The following is a 23,957-nucleotide window of genomic DNA, read 5'->3' as shown; positions in this document are numbered from 1 at the left end:
TAAGAAAACAAAGCCCCACAATTTGTTATATATGAAAAACACATCTAAAAAGTAAAAACAGAAACAAAATAAAAATATCAGGCTAAAACAAAATTTCCTATGCATCAGATTAATTCAAAAATGCAAAAATCATAGTCATGGTATTAGAAAAAACAAAAATAAAAATTCACAATATCTAGAGATGAACAAGGATAAGTCATAATTAAAGGAAACAATGAAACACATGACAAAGGATCTGACAAAATATCAATTAACAGAATTAATCAAATTATATAAAGGCAAATAGCAACAGAATAATAGGAGACTAATATTTCTCTCTGAAAACTGGACAAATCTAAGAGAAAAACAAACAAAAATGAAAAATAAATACCTGAACTACTGGAGAATTTAGAACTCAAAGCTTTATGGCCACCTTTGAATGGAAAAATTAAGAACATGTGTATTTCTCATCACTTTACAACACTGTTAACAAAAATAATAATAATAATAATAATAATAATAATAATAATAATAATAAACCTGCGAACTTAAATTCAAAGCATCTTTGTGTTCCAACCCATCTATTTTGTTCCAACCCAAATATCTTGGATATAGAAATAGAGTAAACTATTCTGTAACCATTCTTTAGAAGTCTGTCTCACTACATACTTACTCATCCACCCCACTTGATCCTAACATATTTATTTAAATTATAACCACTACATCATTGTAGAATATAGAGTTGGCTGGCCAGCATTTTTGTTCCATCTTCCTTGATAGAGAGGGACAGAGCTGAATCCCTCTCAGGCATTTCTTACCTCCTCCAAAGCTTAAGGTGTGATCTTTTCTCTAGTCAATGCCCTCTTCTCCCTACCCCTTTTTTTCTATGAAGAGTTGATCAACCACATACCCTTTTAGAATAATTACCTTACTTTTAAGGTGAGGGAAATGTAACAGTTCTCAAGTCTGATAGCCTCTTTCTCCATTTTAACATGTTTATATCAAATGATAAGTTATTTATATAATCACAAACCTGAAACTTCAGTTAAGAAAAGTTTAATATTTCAACAAAGTTTTGATCATCTGCTGTAATTAAAAACTCTCATCTACTTTGTCTTGCCACTTATACAGGCTGGGCTTTCATCTCCATTATTAAGGAGAGTCTCATCCAAATGGGCTTTTGAATTGGGGTTGGCTACATTTTCAAAGTATCCCTTTAATGGTTTGAATAGAATATTATTAAAAAGTACATTAATTTGATAGTATTGTCATTGTCGTATCCTGGCCATGAGCACTGCCTCTAACAATTTAAGTTATTCTTTATTTCTTTAAGAAACATTTTGCATTCTGACAGATGTGGCTCTCTTCAACAATGAGATGATTCAAACCAGTTCCAATTGTTCAGTAATGAAGAAAGCCATCTACACCCAGAGAGAGGACTATGGGAACTGAGTGTGGTCCATAACATAGCATTCTCACTCTTTGTTATAGTTTGTTTACATTTTGTTTTCTTTCTGTTTTTTTTTTCTTGCTTCTTGATCTGATTTTTCTTGGGCAACAAGATAACTGTACAGATATGTATACATATATTAGATTTGACATATATTTTAACATATTTAACAAACAAACATATTAGATGCCATCTAAGGGAGAGGGTGAAGGGAAGGAGGACATAATTTGCAACAGAAGGCTTTGCAAAGGTCAATATTGAAAAATTACCCATGCATATGTTTTGTAAATAAAAAGTTTTAATAAATAAAAAAGGAAAAAAAAAAGAAACACTTTGCAATTGGCTCTATACTAGTCTTTTGTGTATTTTGGTAAAGTAACTCCCAAATATTTGTTTTGTGGTTATTTTGAAAAGGATTCTATCTTTCTATCATTTTCTCCTAGGTTCTGTTATTATTATACAGAAATGCTATCAACTTTTATAGATTTATTTTATAACCTTCAACTTTGCTAAAGTTTATAACATTCATTTCTTTTTTCTTTGTCTTATCACTATACTAACATTTCTAAAACTATATAAATAATAGCAGGGAGAGTGTATGTTCTTATTAATAACAAATTGTGTCTTTATAAAACTGCTTTAGTAAAATTCTAAAAGTTAACTTCCCAACAATGGTCCCTGTCTCATAAAGGCAAAATCAAGTTCTTAGATAAACTATGGATTGACAGATACATTTTGTAAACCCCAATATATTTCCAGCATATTCAAGAAGAAGAGTTGCTGGAAACATATACAGCTTTCAAATTGGTACAAGATGCTAAGACAAATGGGTCCAAAGATTATTTGTTCTAAGATAGTGATAGAGGTTTGTGATAGAGGTAGTAGAAAATACTGAAAAGATACCCTCATACACATAGGTACATTTCAGATATACAACTTTAAAAAGTAATAGAAGGGCAGATAGGTGATAGAAAGAGCCATGGAATCAAGACGGCATGAATTCAAATCCAGCCTCACACACTTGACCCTTACTACCTGACAGACCTTAGGCAAGTCACTTAACCCTGATTGCCATGAGCAAAGAAAAGTAATAGAAGTGACCCTCTACACTGAAATGCTTACATATTGTAAAATATCCATGCAGTACAGGTACTAAGCTCACCCTCCCAATATATATTTGGACTATGAGCTTGGGTCCCCAGAATTTGGATGTTTCTCTTCTCTGGGTTCCAGAGATAACTATGATGGGTTTGGTGGCTGATTGGAAAGTATTTTGTCCAGTGCATCTCCCCTCATATTTTTTGGCTAGTTAAAATCAACCCAATATGACTTTCAAAATTAACAGCACGTAGTTTTTACAAAGAGCTATTGACCATGGAAGTACAGCAAGGATCTAAGTACAACAAATCCCAAAGCAAGAAAACACTCTTCCTTGGCACTTCAATGCTTGGAGAAAATAGATACAAAACTGCTAAAAAAAAAAAAACAAAAAACAAAAACAAAAACACTTCCCTAACAAATTTACTTCTAGATATTGATGGGATAGTTGATGAGAAAAGTATTCCTTTAGCTGTAGAACACAGTTTCTTGACTTCTGGATTGATTCATCATTGGTCTTAGTAAAACAAGTCATATCTCAGGACTGGCTCCTTACTAGGACTGGCTATTGTATCTCCCATCAGGCTACTATTATCTCCAGATGACTTTTTGAAGGTCATAGCAATGTAATATGGTCTCTTCTTTCTCTTACATTCTCTAATTTCTATTTCTCTAATATTCAATCCCCTTAAATTAAGAAATAAGAAATATGACAAAGACAAAAGAAACAGTGGTACCATGTTTTCATAGCCACATGTCAATCAAATGGAGTGATAAGTCAGCTGTGGGCAGGAAGTAGGCTATTCCTGCCACTGATCCTGTACCAGTAGATTTACATCAGTTCTTGACTTATTCAATAACAGGGAAGAAAAAGTACATTCACTTCCAGTTTATCAGTCGATTAAAAGGATTTTTGGCTTATACAGTAAGCCAGAAAGAAATAGTTACAGTATATGCTCTAAAGTAGAGAAGGAAAGGGCCCTACATTTCCAAGCAGGGTCATCAAGACTCTATGTGGATATTATGCACATGCTAAGGCCTACACTTTCATTGATTTCATAATTATACCTAGAATAATTTATAACTATCACATCTTCATCTGAGTTTAAAAGACAAAGAGATAAATGACAAAGTCATTTTAAATTAGAAACAGATTATCTAAAACATGTTTCCAGCAGAATACAATTTTTGTAAGAGAAAAAGAAAAACCTCTAAATGTTTTATTCAATGTTCTAAGAATCTAAGACCTCTGCATATATCTCTTTTTTTTGTAGAGCTCCTTATTTTCAGGGCCTGGTTTTTCTTCCTCTGGGAGCAATAAATTACCTCATACTAATAAATATTAATAAAATGTGTACTATTTCCCCAAAACCTATTTCACTTCTCATTTCATGTAAGTTCCTTGTGAGTAGGAACCATATCTTACTTATAGTTGCATTTTTGTAGCTTCTAGCACACTGAATTAAAGGCAATCACTATTAAGTTTTTTTTTTTAATGCAAAGATTTGGTCCTATCACTCTTCTGCTCAAAAATAATTACTTAATGCCTACAGATTAAAGTTTATATATCTCTACTTGGTACTCAAGGCCCACCACAATATGGGAGGATACTGTTCATACAATTTTATTTCATACTATTCCCCTCCATTAACTGGATAGTCAAATTATACTATAATACACTTACATCTAGGTAAAGAACACTCCATAGTATGGTGGGCATGTATCTTTCAACCTGAGTTCTGTTTCTACTTCTTCTTCTTCTCCTCCCTATCTAGAGGAAAGTTTTAATTTTGCCAATAATTCTTAGGAATGGGCCTCCTCCAGATACTGCCTTAAAAAAAAAAAAAAATATGTATATATATATATGTGTGTGTGTGTGTGTGTGTGTGTGTGTGTGTGTGTGTACTATATAAACCCATCCTGAAATTATGATAGTCCCAATCTTGGATCATAGACTCAGATATATTGTTCCATACGGTGAAATATAGATTCAGAAAGAAAAAAATAAAAAGAAACCTATCAATGATAGCCCTTTGCCACTAATTTCCTGAGGTATATAAAAATCTCTCCTGTTCCAGAGCACTTTAAGCTGATTTAGCACTGATATAATGTATAAAAAAATATAAGTATGCACCTTTGGTTATTAATAGGTCTATAGCATACCTCAGAGGGCTGGAAGCTGAGACTAAGGGCCAAATATAATGAATGAATGAAGCTCTCAGTTCAGAGCTAACAGAATGAACTAAGTGCTGATAATTTCTACTTCCTTCTAAAAATCTCTAAGATGGTGTAATGGTGAGAGTAAAAGGGAAAGATAATCAGGAAGTTTCCTTAGATTGCTTTGGCAAGACTGCATCCATCCCTCTTTATGTTCCATTTAATTTATTCTATTTTTTTTCCTGAATGTTGCTCTTTAAATCATCTCCTTTATTTAATCTTTAATTTCTATCTATTTGTTTCTTCTTTAATTCCTACAAACATACCCGTTTTACTCATTTTTGTAAAACCCTAATTCAGCTCTCAAGCTATTGAAGGAAATGTTCCAGGATTACTTTCCCAAGCCCCCAAGCATATTAGCAAAGAACCCCCTAAATTCAGCTGTTTCATTCCCAAGGCATCTAGTGGCAATCCTGAAGGTGCGATGTGGTTTTTCTAATGATATTGCATAAAAATTTCAACCAGTGTGTTCCTGTGGATAATGATCAGCTTATATCACTTAGATGGAATTAGAGGTAGGTTCTTAGATAATAGGCAGCTAGATGGTACAATGGATAGAGCACAGAGCCTAAAAGCAAGAAGACTCATCTTCAAATCCAGCCTCAGATACTTACTGGCTGTGAGACCCTGAGCAGGTCACTTAATCCTGTTAGTTCCTCATGTGTAAAATGAGTGGGAGAAGGAAATGGCAAACCACTCCAGAATCTTTATCAAGAAAACTCCAAATTAGATCACAAAGAATAGGAGATGACTGAAATTACTGAACAACAATCTTAAGTAGTATAGTAACTGTTGATTAAATCACACACACACACACACCCCTCCCCTAAAGTCCATGATACAGTCTCTCTTCAGTACATACAGAGTCCAAGTGAAAGGGGGTTCAAGCTTAAGGGATAAATGCATAAAAATTAACTCATAGCTCCTGATTGCCAGGCCTTTCTCCCTTTCATAGACTACCTATGAAGTTCTCCTTAGACATGACATGGTTCATACTAAGGCCACTCTTGAATCTACCTTTCACCTTGTACCCAGTACACCTTGATCAACAGCTAAAACCTCATCATCCTCAGGGAGCTTGGTGTGGAAATACCAAATCATTATCTATTTAGAGGCTTTTGAGGGTCTGTCTGCTTTCTCTGAAGCAGTTGAATAGATCCTTTCACAATTCCCTGTTATCAGAAAATAAACCTCCCAACAATTCTATTGTCATCCAAGTCCTCTTCAAGGATAAGAGAGGACCCTATTAGCAATTGGAAGAATACCATCAGTTCCAGACTCCATTTAAAAAAAGGGCTTTGTTGAATCTGCCTTTGAATTATGTTATTAGGTCATATGATAATACCCACTTCTGCTTACAATTTCCTGATGTCTCTGTGTACCTTAGCACCTACCTCACAGGATTGTTGTGAGAATCAAATGAGATATTTGCAAACTACTTACTCCAGTGCCAAGTACTTAGTATCTAACTGTTCATACACACACACACACACACACACACACACACACACACACACACACACACAACTGCAATTCAAACAATTATGCCAACTGTATCTACTTATTAGTAATTCATTTATTATTCCTTTTATTTATAAAAAACAACAAATACATTAGAAAACAAATACAGTTAAAATATTCATTGTCTGTAAATGAGAAAGTTACCAAAACATTTCAATAATCAACTGTTACTATTTTTAAATGACTACACACACACACACACACACACACACAGGCACCCAAGGAAAATGCTGACCTATGAGGTACTGAATTATTTCAATTTCCATTTTTAGGTGATATCATATTTATTAGAAAACTTAATGAAAGTGTAATCAAATTTAATGAATCATTCACTTTGAGAAATAACATTTTCAAGATGTTCAAATATCCAGAAACAATTTAAGAAATGAACAAGATATGCCTTCTTGAGATGCCTTTGACAGAATCACTGAACTATTTTTAGATGTTTATATTCTGCCAAAAGGAATTTAATCCAGACACATGTAAATTTATGTCCTTCTCTAGTCATTTGTATTTCCCCATGTGGAAAATACAGTTGCAGCACAATAAATACAAAGTAAAAGAATTAAAGATGATGAAAGGATCAAAACCAATGATATCTACAACCAAAATACCTTATTTTCTAAGCATCTCTACACTTCAAATTCTAGGACTTTAAAATCTTCTAAGAGTTCTTGAGCCAGTGTCCGGAGGTTGAAATTTTGACTCTTAGATGTCGTTGTAATATGCTGAAGGAGCATGGAATCACGGAATTGTGATGCTAATTTGGAAAAGACTTCTGTTTCCAGAACCACAGACTGGATAAGTCGAAGAACATGAAGACATACTTCTGCATCTGGATCTAAATAAAATAAAAAATTTCAAGCTTCTGATTTGACACAAGTTCTCATGCAACCTTATGTAAGTTTCTATCACTAAAAACATAGTCTCTTTTTTTCTATAAAAGAAAGATTTACATGAACTGACACTGAGTGAAACAAGCAGAATTGTACAAGCAATAGCAAGATTAGGCGATGATGAACTATGACAGACTTGGTTCTCCTCAATGGCTCAGTGATCCAAGGTAATCTGAATAAACTTAGGATGGAAAATATTATCCATTTCCAAAGGAGAACTATGGAGACTGAATGTAAATTAACACATGCTATGCAAGATAACTATATAAATATGTACACATATATTGGATTTAACATATGCCTTAACATATTTAACATGTATTGGACTACCTGCCATCTAGAGGATAGAGTGGGGAGAAGGAAGGGAAAATTTGGAACAGAAGGTTTTGCAAGGGTCAATATTTAAAAAGTATCCATGCATATGTTTTGTAAATAAAAAGCTTTAATAAAAAAAATTTTTTTAAACTGAAAAAAACACAAGCTATGTTCACTTTTTCTTTCTTTTTCTTCTGTTGTTTTTTCCATTGTTCTGATTTTTCTCTCCCAATATGATTCATAAGGAAATTTGTAATAAATAAATAGATGAATGAAAATATAAATAAATAAAATGAATGTACATATATACCCCCAAAAAAGTTTTTGTTTTTACATGTAACTGGAGGAAATAAAAATCTGAAAAAGATTAATTCCATAGTTGATAATGCAAGTTGTAAGAAATAAGAAAAAACCTCTACTATATTGTGAATAGTATTCAGCAGTCACATCACCACAAATTAATGATCACATAATTTCCAAATGCTGAACTCAAAAATAATTTTACATCTTTGAGTTTATGATAACTCTTTCCACTGGCATCAGTTTTTTTAAAGATAACATTTCATCAGTACTCTTACTTTACACCCAAATATCACATAGATGACAAAAGACAGAAAAAATAACTTTATGAAGCAAGAAACTCTCACAACAAAATTCATTATCTGGGATAAAACCCATTGGTTTTTTATCTTTTTCTTGACTTCAACTCTCTAATTCACTTATAATATATTATTGTCCATTATGATTACATGTCCTCTACTAAAATACAATTTCATTGCTTTAATGTTCTATGGAGAAGATTGTGGGTAAGATCAAAGACTGTAAATTTTAGTAGATTTCAAGAAACTGGAAAGTCTTTTGAGTATAGGCTTAATGATAATGTACGATATCCAAGGATCAGCCCAACTAAATTTAAAAAGGTTCACGATTAATTCAACATCAGGCTGATAGATTTTTCTTCTACCAAAACTTAGAATTTTAAATGCAGAGATGGAAGAGACCTCAGAGGTTAATTAGTTCAATCTTTTCATTGGCTCGTCAGATTAGGAAATAGATCTAGAGAGCTAATTAATTTATCCAAAATAATACAGGTGGAATCAGATGTAGAATCTAGATTCAGTTCCTCTAACACTTTACAGACTCTTAAAGAATACCTAGATGAAATCATAGACATTGAAGTTATTTAAATACCTATCTTTTTCCCCCTTTAGAATACAAACTACAGGTTTACAGCATAACACACAAAGTTAGGAAGACACCCAAACCCAGAAGTAGATCATGTATTTGGGATTTAGCACCAGGTTTCCTACAAATGCTGGTTATGCTCTGGTTCCCTTCTCAGCTTCTCTCGTTCATGAGGTGTCACTTAGGCCTTTCATACTTAGAACTGGAGGGTAGGATTTATTAGTCAAACTTGGCTGCATCAGTCCAGGGGAAGGACTAATTCTTGAGAATTCAATGACAAAAATGCTAAAAGATTCTAGCAGGTATCCATCTCCAGAATGCCTATCTCCCTGGCAACTCTAAGGAGCATTACATATATTAGTATGACCCAAAATATCCCATGCTAGTATGAATTTTATGTGTGTATAATTTTATAGTCTTGCTTCAGACACAAAATTAACTAGCTAGAGTTCTGTTAATTATAGTGAGCAGCATCTGATTTCTCTACTTAATATGAAAAGAGGTTACTTACAGCACTCTGAGTTAAAAAATTGAGAAATCTTAATGCTGCTGTTGATATATGTTAATCTTACCAAAATCAGTAATCTCTTGTTCATGATAATTATATTTGTATTCATTTTTGTGAATATTATGTGAACACTCTTAACAATTGTAAACAATACTCTTGAAAGCCTTTTGCTTATCATCTTGCTTCATTAAAACATAAAAGAAGCCATAGTATACTACTTGTTTATTTTTTTAGTTTTTCAAATTAGGCCTTCTAGATAAATTAAAAGATATTTTTCATAAAAATCAAATCCTATTCCACCAAAAGCCTGAACTAGCTATAATGAAAATGACAATATTCTTCTATGAAAGGGAACTGAGAATAAATGGGTAATCAGGGACGGGGAAGAGTCTATCCAGCTATATTTAACATTTATAATGGTACAATGAAACTATTTACATTGTATTAAGCTTGTATTTATTATGTAAACTATGATAGTCCTCAAAATAAGTTATCATTTGCAGCAACACTCACCTAAACAAATGAATAATTGCTTTATGATCCTCCTAGGCTTCATTTTAGGAAAAATACATTTTTTTCTTTTTATGCTTAAGACAGATAGTTCATACAATAAATTATAGTACAAAAGTACTAATAAGATCACCACATTGAACAATATTTATAACTTCATGTTCATATTATGTTTTGATTGACCAATCTGTCAAATGTCAGAATTGGCAAAGTTTTATTATTGTCAGAAACACTTGTGATCATTATAATCCTTAGGTACATCAGTGCTAAACAGCTTACATGCTACTGACTCTACAAGTAGAATCAACTCAATTCATATGTGCCCACAACATTCCCTGGCCATGGGATCAAAGAATTTATTGTTGTCAAATGATTTTTGACAGTGAAAACAATGGTACCATCACAATGAAATTATTTATAGTTTTTAAGTTTTTGTTTTGTTTATAGTGGATACCAATAAATCCAGAATGGAGAATTAGAGGATCAATGTCCTTCAGCAAAAAAATTCCTATTTTTAAAAATTATCTCCTTTGTTTGAGTTGTAGTTTCAATTTTTCAAGAATGTCAGTAAGGGCTCCTGTTTCATCATAGGTCTTCAAGTAGTTTTTTTACATGCAAAAAAGCTAATGTTGACTTACAGATATTTACAAAGTTCATGAGAAAGGCAATATGATATTGGAGATAGAGGCCTAGAATCTGAGTCAAGAAACCCTGCATTTGACTTCTAATTCAAACATTAGCTATTTGACCTTGGGTAAATTAGACCTTTGTAACTCTCAGCTTCCTCATTTGTAAAATGAGATTAATAACAGCACCTCCCTCATAGGATTGTTGTAAAAATTTATGTAAAGTGTCTTACAAACATTAAAAGTACTATATAAATATCAAATATGGTTACAATTATTACTACTAATATCAACAGCCCTTCTGATATCTAGAAACATTTATCTTTAGGTAGAAGGAAAGGCTCACACATAAACACAAAAAAAATTCCTTTCAACAACTCCTCTCATTATTATCAGACTAATAATCAGGCCAAAGGACGTGGCTTTTAGATCAAAAGATTTGACTACGGCATTGAGACACTTTGATTTCATATTTCTAAGCTTCAGGAAACCTGCATTCAAAAAAAAAAAAAAAAAAGAGGACTCATGTACATGAGGAAGAAAGAGGTGATCTTTTCAAATGGCAATGGACAGAATGTTAGATACACATTCCTTTTTATACCTTAATTTCGGAATTTCTCAATCAAAAATGCTAACTTTCAAAGAAAAATTGTTGATTGTAAATTATATAGCACTATAAATTGTTTATATATACATATATAAACATATATATATACATATATATATATATATATATCAATGAGACAGTTGAGCATTTTGTCTTTAGACATTCCTATAATAAAAATTCCTTCCCTTTTTTTTCAGCAATATGACATCTGCATTATTTTCTATTTTCAGAAATTTCATGTTTGCTTATAATCTAAAACATAATGTAAATTAATAGTTTATAATGACTGTACTTACCCAGAAAACTTATTTTTAAAAATCTGAACAATGGATACAATAGTTGTAGAGCCATCTTACAAATAGAAACTAAGGTAACAACAACAAAGATCAAAGAAAAGCAGACTACTGAGTAGTGATTAGGAAATCCAAGAGGAAACCACAGTAAATGATTTTTATGCTCCATGTCAGAAAAAGAAGATAGAATCCTTTGGCACTGGAATTAGGATGGGTTCGGGAGTAGAGGAGATATAGTCAAGACAAAGCTTTGCAAAACACAACTAGGCTGGCGCCTCTGGCTTTCTATATAAAGGACAAAGAGCAGGAAGAGCTCTGTTGCTTTGACTCCAAACTGGAGTAAAATGGTAAACTGAGAGGCCAGACCAAGAGTGAGCCTGCAGCTATTTTACTGACCCCAAGCAGGATCTAGGACTCCACAGACCTAAGGCTTGCAAGCTGGAGACAGGGGATAAGGACAGGGTTTCTTATCCAAAAAAAAAAAAAAAAAAAAAATTCAGTGAAACCTGCTTGAATCCCTTTATAGTGATTAGCAGTTTCATTTTCTTCTAAGTCATGTGCAAAATAAATAAAAACAACATATTGATGGACTGATCTAACATCTGAGCATGTAGCAATGTGGGTAGTTAACTGTTAACTACAAAAATTTACTATAGTCATTACCTATTTCCTTTGTGTCCCAGCTGTACATAATTATCATGTAACACTTTGGTGTCCATCTTATTTAATCACTTAATTTTAAGGAAATTTACTAAGCTATAATATCTATCAATTACAATGAAACTTTCTATACTGTATTACACTTACATTTAGCATGAGGTAAATGATGATACAGTCCTCAAAAAAAGTTACACATCAATTGCAGTGGCATCAATCACCCCCAAAATTGAACATTTACTTTAGAGTCCTCCTAGATTTCACCTCAGGAAAAAAAACAAAGCATTTTTCTTTTTAATTTCAAGAATTGGATCCATTGTACAATAAATCATGATGCAAAATTAGTAATAAGTAATAATAAGTGAACTACATAGAATAATGTTTCCAACCTCAGGCTCATATGATATTTTGGTAGATCACTTTGTCAATTGCTGGAATTGACAAAGACTTATTACTGTCAAAAATGCTTATGGCTATTGCAATTCTTATTCTTTGTCAAGTTCTTTGTGAACACTGTTGGCCAACAGGAAGTTGTTCTTGTTCTCTGAAGAGGACTAGATCATTTTTCTCAGACTAATAAATTGCCATACATACAAATATATACATATACATATGGCAGAATAAAGACTGCCAAAGCTCACACACGCCTAATGTAACTTTCAAAACCCTAGGGTCATCTTCCTACTCTGACAAGTTATCAGAGTGGTCAGCAAATCAATAAAAAATTATTAAGTGCTCTGATCTCTGCACAGTGCTAAGCACTAGGGATCTAAAGAAAGACAAAAAGGTAGTCATTGCCCTTAAGGATTTCACAATCTAATGAGGGAAATAACATGCAAACAATTACATTTAAATAAGCTATAGAAACAATAGGAAACAATCTTTTTTTCCAGTCACCCAGATTTGTAATTTCATCATTATCTTCTACTCTTCATTCTCTTATCCCATAAAACTGACCAACTGCCGAGTCACCCCATTTCTACATCTACAACATCTCTCACATTTGTCCCCTTCTCTCTATAGACATGGTCAGCATTATGATGTAGGCCCTCATCAACTCTCTCTCACCTGGACAGTTGCCTGTTATAATCTTTTAAATTGTATCTCTGCCTCAAGTCTCTCTTCACTTCAAAATGTACTCTACACAACTATAGAAATGATTTTCCTAAAGGATTGTAATGCTCCAATTCAACAAATTCAAATGGCTCCCTTTTTGTGGCTCTGATCAAATATAACCTCCCTATTTAGATTTTAAAACATGTGAATCCTTGTCTGCCTTTCCAAACTTACTATTTATAAGTCCATCCAAACAAGCCTTGCTGCTTGCCACATATAACACTTCAACTCCCATCTCTAGGTCTTTGCAGTAGCAGTTCCCCTAAACCGAAATGTATTACCCCCTCAACTCCAGGGAATCACTTGTTTCTTTTAAAACACAAATCAAGCACCAGCTTCTAAATGAAGTTTTTAATTGGTTCCTCCAGTTATTTTGTGTATATTTATATATGTATATGTTGTCTCCCCAAATATAAGATTCTTGAAGGGACTTTTTAGTATTCCTAGGGGTTAGCATAGTACCTGGCACTTTAGTAGGCATTTAATCAATACTTATTACCTTTCTGAGATAGCATGCTATCATTGGTAGATGTTTATTTTTACAATATCTAAACAATAGTTTTTAAGATAGCACTAAGAAAACAAATTATTATATTTTCCTATGCAATTTCCCTCATCATTAATTTTCTCTTTCCACAATTTTAGGAAATAAAATTAATTCCCATTCTATAAAACTATGCTGCTTCCATTAGAATCCTGGTCCTATATTTCAGTATGGTTTGGAGATGATCCTGAAATCTTAAAAGTTATGTCAGTGGAGTACAAGTTCTGTTAGGTTCTCACCAAGGTATGCCTACCAAAGAGAAGAATGCTGTGAAAACAAAAATTAGCAAGCTCTGGGGGTGGAAAGAGCATCATCTTTGTATTTTCTTGTAATCAGAGTTTTCAGCTATAAATCTGTCTTCATAGGGGAATAATGCTATTATGAGTTGTATTAGTGTATTTATAACTACTTTAGTGTGCATATTCCTCCTCCTAATATGGAAGAAAACACCTTGATAACTTAGTAAAATATTTTTCTTTTTTATATTAAACTTTTTATTTACAAGATATATGCATGGGTAATTTTTCAGCATTGACAATTGCAAAACCTTTTGTTTCAAAGTAAAATATTTTTCAGAATTACTATTGATGAAAATATTTACACCATACTGCCAACCTTGTGCTGAGTTGATCTCAACTTAGCTAGCATCACCATCACTGGATCCATTTACACTGTACATTTAGTGCCATGAAGTACCAAAAACTCAAAATATACCTTAGTTGTCATAAATCCATTTCTTTTCCATGGTTTGTCCAAGCAAAGAAAAAGAATTTTTTTTGATAATAATTGTTGCTGTCCCTATCATTCAGTCACGTCCAAGTCTTCATGATGCTGTGAATGATGACAAGCCAATACTGTCTATGGGGTTTTTCTTGGCAAAGATACTAGAGTGATTTGCCATTCTTTCTCTAGTAGATTATAACAAACAGTAGTTAAATGACTTGATCAGAGTCACACAACTAGTAAATATCTAAATCTGGATTTGAATTCAGGTCTTCCTGAGTCCAAGCCCAGTATTCTATCCACTGAACTACTTACCTGCTTCATTAATAATAATACTCTTGATAAAGATAAAATAGTATCATTAAAAATAGGTCACAACTGATTCAAGTTATAATGTCATCAAGAGATAGGATAAATGCATATACATATACCTGTCACTAAAATATAACTAATATCATGTGAAATATAACTAATATCCTAACAAACTCTCAAAAGTATCCCAAATAAGATTTATGTGCAAGAGGAAAAGCAAATACAGCTGTCTCCACACAGTGAGACACTAAGAACCATAAGGAAGTAAAAACATGATAAATTGACATTAGAGGGAATTAATACCTAATTCTTAAGTGGTCACTTAACACATCCTTCCCCAACAGTGCCCATACTTTGAGAAGGTTGAAAAATATGGCCCATTGACTTGAGTTCTGAATTCTCTTGCCATTGCTAAGTAAACAAGAGAGACAATTAGAGTGGAATGCTAGCTTGTATAGAGGGCTGTGCTTTAAGTGTGAAGGATTGAGGACTGACATCCATCCAGGGCCCAATTCTATCTCCTCAAAAGTCATTTTGGGTAGATTGAGACTGGTGAAAAAATTAATTATCCAGAATGGAGAAAATAAAGATCGCTTTAAGGTTTAATTTGTAAGAAAACTGATATCAAAAGGAGAAGCGTCAGAAACTGAGCCACAGGGGAATACAAAGAAAAAATACTAAAATCATCAAATATTTAAGGAAGAAAATTCAGTTTAAAAAAACAAAACAAAAATCCTTGAACCCAAGAAGAGAAATCAACAGGAAAGTTATGATGTAATTAACAACATACATTAACATATAACATTAACATTGCCCTGCCCAATATTTAAATAAAAATTTCTAAATATATATTCAAGACCAAAAAAATGAGTCAACATTCAGTAAAGCAGATGACCCCATGGATTCCCAAAAGAGCATGGAACCATAATTAGATATTAATGAATGGTTCAAGAAAGAAATAAAAATAATGAAGGCAGAATTTGTGGCCTATAGAAAAGAATTAATTGACAGGATATAGCAACTTGAATGCATGATGTCAAGTCTCTCAAGAGAAACAAAAGACAGAACAACTGATTGGGTGTACAAATAAACAGAAATAAAATCAATTTGGGAAAAGAAAAGCAAAAGGCAACCACATTAAAAGAAAACATTCTCCATACAAGCAAAACAACTTGATCTCATAAGGAGGATCCACAGATCTAAGATCATAGGTCTTCAAAAAAAGAACATGAAAAGCCTAAAATACAAGAAATCGTACCAAAAAAAAAAAAAAATAGTCCAAAACTTCTAAAGACAGAAAACGATATGTCAATTGAAAGGACTCATTATTTAGCTTTAGAAAATAAAATCAAATGCTGGAACCCCAGAACAGTAATTAAGTTGAAGAATTCCAATGGCAAGTAACAAATTCTGCAAGGGAAAAGATCTTCAAATATAAAGGAAAGAAAACTCATATAATACAAGACTATTCTGCACTCAACAGAAAATACAGAAGAGAAATAGAGTCCAAAATGCAACAATGTAAGGCAACCTACCCTGCAAACCTGAACCTAATTATCAATTAAAAAAAGATAGGTGTTCAATTAAAAAAGAAGCCTTTCTAGAAAGAAACCAAATATCCTCTGATTATTTGGAACATCCCGATAATAAAAACAAAAGAAAGTTAAAAAAATACAAAACCAATGAAGGCACAAGTAATAAAAATTTTAAAAAATTACTCCAGAAAGAGAGGGGAAAAAAGAGAGAAAGAAAGACACCTATGGGGTCAAACAACAACAATAAAAAGGGGACATTAAAAGATTCTTTCTAAAAGTACATAAGGAGATAAGGACTATGGACTAACCCTGGCAAGACTAAGCCTAACGGTGAATAAATATTTTTTCTGGGGAAAAACTACAACACGAGAAGGTACATTCAAAAAAGGAAGAAGAGATAGAAGAGAATACATGATGTACCATAATCAGATTGCTAGTAAATAATGAAGGGAAAATAACGCTTTAGTCACTTAAGAAGAGGGGCTTTGGGAAAATGGCTGAGATGAAAAAAAAAAAAAGCAGGAGGAGGAGAGGGAGGAGGAAAGAAATTCTATTAAAGAACACTACCATGGAAGGGAAAAGATCATAAGAAAGAGAAAAGGATTCATATTCACAGAGATGTTTGTTGCAGCTCTTTTTGTAGTGGCAAAGAACTGAAAATTGAATGAATTCCCATCAATTGGGAAATGGCTGAATAAGTTTGATATATGAATATAATGGAATATTATTGTACCATAAGAAATGATTACAGGACTTATCTGAACTGATGCTGAATGAAGAGAATAGAATCAAGAGAACACAGTAACAGCAGGATTATGTGATTTTCAACTTGATGGATTTAGCTGTTCTCATGTCATAAGATGCTTAGTACAATGCCTGGCACATAGAAAACATTATTCAAATGTTAGCTATTATTATTATCTCATATCAAATCAGTCTAGCTTAAAAAGCAAAATACCCTGAATGAAAGACAGTAGGCAAGCATATGCCAGACAAGTCAAACAGCCACTACCATCCTGTCTTAAAGTTTTGCATTTGGGTTAAAAAAAATTGACTTCACATGGTTAGGCAGCAGTGTGTTAAGAAAAAAACTTTCTTGTTTTGGTTTTGTGGCAGCAAGTAGAGAAGCAGGGTAGTTCTAGTTAACCACCTCCTGAAGAGAAAGCTTTTTATTGTCTATGAAGGTACTCAAAAAAGCCTGAGAGCTTCAGGCTTTAAAAAAAAAAAAAAATTCTTTTGCCTCATTCTGGTTCATCTGATGAGCATCTGATAAGAAACCATGTCAACCTTGGGAATGTTGAAAGGTCAGGAATGCAAACCACAGGAATCTGAGCACTGGAATCTAGGAGTGAGAGCCTAAGCCAGGTTTCCCTAGCCAATGTGAGACTGATGCCACAAGGAACAACTTTTGGGAGTGACCTCAGGCCTGTAGTCCAACAGCAGCTGACATAGATACTCATCTAACAGTTGTACTATCTGTATTATTAGGTTTATGTCCTAACCTAACAGGACCATGGGTATATATTAATTACTACAAGTTAAGTTTCAAGCCTTCTTTCTCAGACACAGAGGTTTTACAGGGAAGAGTATATCCCTAAAGTGTTGAGGAAGAAAAATATTTGCTTATTTTGAAGCAAATATTAATTTATAAAAACTAATTGATGTCATATTTGAATAGAATTGGAATGCTAATCAAAGGGGGAACAACAAATGGGGAAAACACATATAGTGGGGATATTAATCAGTGCCATAAAAAAATAATCCCACTTCTCCCAGATCTTCAGGGTACCTAGAATCATTGAGGGGAGATGTAGTCTGCTTGGTGCTTAGAGAGAGGGGCCAGAGTGCACTCACTACAACTAGTATATGAAACTCCTTCTACTAGATAAATAACAAGAAGATGTCAAATATTCATAGAATATCTTTGAGTTGTCTTTATCTCAAGGAATTTCTTGAAAATCTTAAAAGACACTAAATAAACCAACAAATTAAATTTAAAATTTAATAGTAAAATCTACTTAGCCATCTTATAAGAAGTTTACATAAATAAATTATGCAAAGCCCATACCTTTCAAGAGCCATGACAGTAAAGGGATAAAACCTGGACTTTCACTAATATACTTCAGGCCTTTCAAGTTGATGCTTATATTATACAGTGTCATCAGCATTAACCTGAAAAGTAAAAGAAAATTAAGTTTAAAACAGTGCAATTTCTTCACTAAAAGTGTATTTCACTAGATTCAATAGGATTTCTAAGATACTTGACAATATTGTATAAAATAAAATATCAAGAATTTAAAGCTATTTGTGTTAATCAGGATACAAATAATATAAAACCTAGATTATTCTAAATTAAGAATCTGATAATGACATTCTACCTCAAATCAAAACCAAAATAGTTATAGGTCTTAAGGTAAATAATAGAAGAAAGTTATACATATCATTCTTCTCCATTTCTAATGATTCTTTCTTTGCAGGATATTTTAAGACAGATGCTAAATACCTAGTTAACATTTTCAGAAAATTTACTCTTGGGGCAGGTAGGTGGCGCAGTGGATAGAGCACCAGCCTTGAATTCAGGAGAACTGAGTTCAAATGTGATCTCAGACACTTAACACTTCCTAGCTGTGTGACCCTGGGCAAGTCACTTAACCCCAGCCTTTAAAAAAAAAGAAAGAAAGAAAGAAAGAAAGAAAGAAAGAAAGAAAGAAAGAAAGAAAGAAAGAAAGAAAGAAAGAAAGAAAGAAAGAAAGAAAGAAAGAAAGAAAGAAAGAAAGAAAGAAAGAAAGAAAGAAAGAAAGAAAGAAAGAAAGAAAGAAAGAAAGAAAGAAAGAAAGAAAGAAAGAAAGAAAGAAAGAAAGAAAGAAAGAAAGAAAGAAAGAAAGAAAGAAAGAAAAAGAAAATTTACTCTTTACAGTCGGATAATGAAAATCAGTTATGATTCCTACATATATAATAAAAGGCAGAATTAGAATTGTTAGTTTTCTACAAAAAAAATACAAGATAATCTCTTAAAAATTGGCTATATTAAAGTTTCAGAAGACATATATAACAGTCTCACAAACTCATTTTACAACTTGGTCTCTCCTTCCCCTTTCCAGTGCCATGAAGACCCTGGCTCTAGACTGTAGAATTTCATTCAGGTAATTTCAGCTCTGCTACAAACCTTAAGGAGCAAAAGCTTTATTGAGGCTGCAACCCTCTATCATCAGTGCTCCAAAGCATCAAACTTCCAGTACTGGGGCAAACAATATTGCAAAGTTTAATCTACTAGTATCTGGCTGGAGAACTGAGAAGTGAAACAAATTATTAAGACAAGTATTCTGTGTGTTGGGAAGGTAGAGTATGGAGAAGAGAAAAAGATATGATCTGCATAACACTCCACTAAACTTGAAAAAAAGAGCACAGTATCTAGTTACAGCTATTTCAATCCCCCAAAAGTCACGACACAGAAACCTAGACTGGTAAACCTGGAACTGCCAAACATGGGAAGAGGTTAGGATGCTTTGAGATGCAGTCCCCGGGAAACCACTTTCAGAGAAGAAAGAATCAGAAAATAAGCCATAAGGGAAAATAAGAATTGCTAAAGATGTCAGAGAAAAAAATTCAATAATCATGGAAAACAGATAGATCAATAAGAAAAACATTGTCAACAGAAAAAAAAATATAGCCTCCAGATCTAGAAAACAAGTTCAAGCTTCTCTCTATATAAATTACTATAAAACAAAGGAAAATAATCTAATGATTGATGAGGTCAGAGACCATGTGGAATGTGAGGAGAATATGTTGCTCTTGAGTAGATCAAAAGAGAAATGAGAATTTGTGGAATGTACAGCAAAAATAATAGGCAGAACTAGAATATAAAATGTTGAGCCTCACCAAAGAAACAAAAGGACAATAGACTGGGAATGTAAATATACAAAACTGAAGAACAATCTAGAAAAAGAGCAGCAGAAAAAAATAAAAGAAAATATGCTCACCATGAAAGCAAAACCATGCATAAAGACAACTAAAACTACATGTCTCCCAGGAGAACATGACAGGACAAAAAATAATAAAAGAAAAATAATGAAGGAAATAATAGAAATTCTGAGCACAGAAAATGAAATATAAAATGAAAGAATGTACAGATTATCTCCAAAAAAGAAATTGTTATAAAGCTTTAAACTGAGAGGGTAAAATAGAAATAGAGAAAATCAACTGATCACCACTGAAAAAAGATCCTAAGATGAAAACTGGTAAGAGCATCATAGCTGTTTCAAAACTTCCAGGTCAAGGAGAAAATACTATAAGCAACTAGGAAAAAAAGTTAAATAATGTGGAACTAGAGTAAGTATAACAATGTAACAGCTTCTACATTAAAATACCAAAGGTGATGGAAAAATATATTCTGAAAAGCAAAAGAGCTGGTCTTACAACCAAGAATAACTTGGTTATTTTTAGCCAGCAAAGCTGTGCATTATCCTAAATGAGAAAAAAAATGGACATTTAATGAATTAAAGGACTTTTAGGTATTTGTGAAGAAAAGACCAAAGCTAATGGAAAATGTGACCTATTAGATTCAGGAGAAACATAAAAGGTTAAATTAAATACCAATTATAAAGGACTTGATAAAGTCAAAATCTTTGCTTCTTCTATGGGAAAATGTTATCTCTAACTCATAAGAATGTTAGTTTCTTGGGTAATTTGAAAAAGAACACATATACAGAAGGCTTGGTATTAAGTTGAATGTGACAAAATGATCCTAAAAATAAAAACTGAGTAGAGAGAGGTAAAATGGTGTGTGAATGAAAGAACTAGCTGATAGTGCTAGAACATTTTTCTCATCAGAACTGGATCAAAGAAAAAAATAACATACATTTCTCAAAAGATATTAAATAGGAGAGTGAGGGGATAGAATAAAAGATGGATTCTTAGAAGGGTGTACAAATCAAGAAGCAGTAGCATAAAAGGAGAGTAAAAGGAGACATTTCTTACAAGGGTGAGAAAATTAAGGAATAGGAAAAGATAAGAGAGACATTCTCTTTTTTGCCCTGTATTGTATTTCTGTTTATTCTGTTGAACATTCCAATTACATTTTAATGGTATTTTATTTTTCCAAATATTTGCAAAGATAGTTTTCAACATTCACCTTTGCAAAAGCTTTTGTTTCAAATTTTCTCCTCCTATCCCCACTCCAAAGACAACATACAATCCAATATAAGTCAAACGTGCAATTCTTCCAAACATTTACATATTCATCATGCTACACACACACACACACACACACACACACACACACACACACACACACAAATCAGATCAAAAGGGGAAAAAAAACATGAGAAAGAAAAAAATCAAGCAAACAAACAAAAAACAACAACAACAACAACAAAACAAGTGAAAATAGTATGCTCTGATCTACATTCCGTCTCCATAGTTCTCTCTCTCGGGATACAAGGCACTTTCCAATGTAAGTCTATTGGAATTGCCTTGAATGACCTCATTGTTGAAGAGACAATTCTATCACAGTTGATCATCCCATAATCTTGTTGTTACTATTCTCTTGGTTCTGCTCACTTCACTTAGAATCAGCTCATGTAAGTTTCTCCAGGCTTTTCTGAAATCAGCCTATTCATCATTTCTTATAGAATAATAATCACATTAATAGACCATAATTTATTCAGCCATTCCCAACTAATGGATACCCACTCACTTTCCAATTCCCTGCCACTAAAAGGGCTGCTATAAACATTTTTGCACATTTGGTTAATGGAGGCATTCTTAAAAGATGACAATAAAAAATGATGAAAAACAGGATTAGGGAAATGCACACATAGAAGGGTGTACAAATCAATTATTACTATAGTAATTATAGTATTATAGTAGTAATTATAACTTTGAATGTGAATGAGATGAATTCACCCACAAAATGGAAATGGATAACAGAATGGATTCCAAGATTATATTGTTTACAACAGCATATTTTAAAATGAGAACATAGATACATACTATAGAGTATACATAGAGATACATAGAGATACATTTTTACATAGAGTAAAAATAAAGGGCTGGAGTAGAATTTATTATGTTTCAGTTGATACAAAAAAAAAAGGAGAGATAGGAATCATTATCTATCTAAGACAGTTAAAGGTAAATGGGCTTAATTAAAAGAGAAAAGCGGAGAAACTATATTATGATAAAATATGTGATAGGTAATAAAGTAATATCAACACTAAGCCTATCTTCACTAAATGCTTAACATCCAAATTTTTAAAGGAAAAGCTAAATGGAATTACAGATAGAAATAGCAAAACTATAATAGTGAGAGACTTCAATCTTCCTCTCTTAGAACTCAATAAAAATAACCAGAAAAATAATAAGTCAAGGAAATGAATAGAATATTAGATAAGCTAGATATGATAGATATCTGGAGAGAATTAAATGGCAATAGAACTGAATACACTTTGAAAAAAAAAACTTTTACAGAAATTGACTAAATATTGGAGCAAAACTACAATTTAGAAAAGCAGAATATTAAATGCATCCTTTTCAGATCAAAATGTAATAAAAATTATAGTTAATGAGGTACCATGAAAATACAGATTAAAAATTAAATGGAGGGGCAGCTAGAGGGCACAGTGGATAGAGCACTAGCCCTGAATTCAGGAGGACCCGAGTTCAAATATGATCTCAGACACTTAACACTTCCTAGCTGTGTGACCCTGGGCAAGTCACTTAAACCCAGCCTCAGGGGGGAAAAAAAATTAAATGGAAACTAAATAACCTAAATAATAAATAATCTAATCTTAAATAACAAATGCAGAAGAGGAAAAATTGGGAAAAAAAATAAGAATTGCAAGAAAATCATGAAAGGAGAATTAATAATTTGATAAAATAGGTATAAAAATTTTTGAAGAAAATAACACAAAATCAGAGTTGGTCAATGGTACAAAAATCACTGTTAAAATTAGGATAGGTCAAATGGAAGCTAATGGAACAATGAAAATGATATAATAGGAAAAAATAAGTTAAAAAATGAAAAAATACAAAAATGTGACATCACATAAACAACTAACCAAGAAAACAGATCAAGAAGAGATCATTTAAGAATTATTGGACCAAAAACTGGAAACTGAGTGGATGCCCATCAATTGGAGAATGGCTGAATAAATTGTGGTATATGAATATTATAGAATATTACTGTTCTGTAAGAAATGAAAGGATGATTTCAGAAAGACCTGGAGAGACTTACATGAACTGATGCTGAGTGAAATGAGCAGGACCAGGAGATCATTATATATTTCAACAACTATACTATATGATGATCAATTCTGATGGATGTGGCCCTCTCCAACAATGAGATGAACCAAATCAGTTCCAATAGAGCAGTAATGAACTGAACCAGCTACACCCAGTGAAAGAACTCTGGGAGATGACTATGAACCAATCCCTTTATTTTTGTCTGCCTGCATTTCTGATTTCCTTCACAGGCTAATTGTCACACTATTTCAAAGTCTTATTCTTTTTGTACAGCAAAATAACTGTATGGACAAGTATACATATATTGTATTTAACTTACACTTTAACATTTTTAACATGTATTGGTCAATCTTCCATCAAGGAGAAGGGGTGGGGGGAAAGAGGGGAAAAGTTGGAACAAAAGGTTTTGCAATTGTCAATGCTGAAAAATTACCATGCATATATCTTGTAAATAAAAAGCTATAATAAAAAAAAAAAAATTATTGGACCATCACGATCAAAAAGAAAGAGCCTAAATAGAATATTTTGGGAAATTATAAAAGAAAGCTTGGAACCAAGGGCAAAGTAGAGATTGGAAGAAACCATAGGTCACCTCCTGAAAGAAATCCCCAAATGAAAACTCA

At 32.7% G+C, this 23,957-nt stretch overlaps 1 protein-coding gene across 4 annotated transcripts in view; it reads right to left on the bottom strand.

Moving 5' to 3' along the window:
* Positions 1–6,530: 6,530 nt before the first annotated feature.
* The window catches only part of HSF2BP (heat shock transcription factor 2 binding protein), a 76,351-nt gene continuing 58,924 nt past the window's right edge, over positions 6,531–23,957 (bottom strand). For 2 of the 4 annotated variants that reach the window (XM_074300536.1, XM_074300537.1), the window contains exons 7-8: positions 18,161–18,264; positions 6,531–7,106 (exon numbers count right to left, since the gene is read on the bottom strand). In XM_074300536.1, the coding sequence (XP_074156637.1) occupies positions 6,898–7,106; positions 18,161–18,264 (313 nt within the window). In that variant the 3' untranslated portion in view covers positions 6,531–6,897. Of the gene's footprint in view, positions 7,107–12,012; positions 12,127–18,160; positions 18,265–23,957 lie in introns of all 4 variants that reach the window. The other 2 variants (XR_012487992.1, XR_012487993.1) reach the window with 2 other exon arrangements.

This window comes from Sminthopsis crassicaudata, chromosome 3 (genome assembly GCF_048593235.1).
Source record: "Sminthopsis crassicaudata isolate SCR6 chromosome 3, ASM4859323v1, whole genome shotgun sequence".
Taxonomy (NCBI): domain Eukaryota; kingdom Metazoa; phylum Chordata; class Mammalia; order Dasyuromorphia; family Dasyuridae; genus Sminthopsis; species Sminthopsis crassicaudata.
The sequence above is the reverse complement of the archived record's forward strand: the minus strand, read 5'-3'. Positions and strand labels throughout refer to the sequence as shown.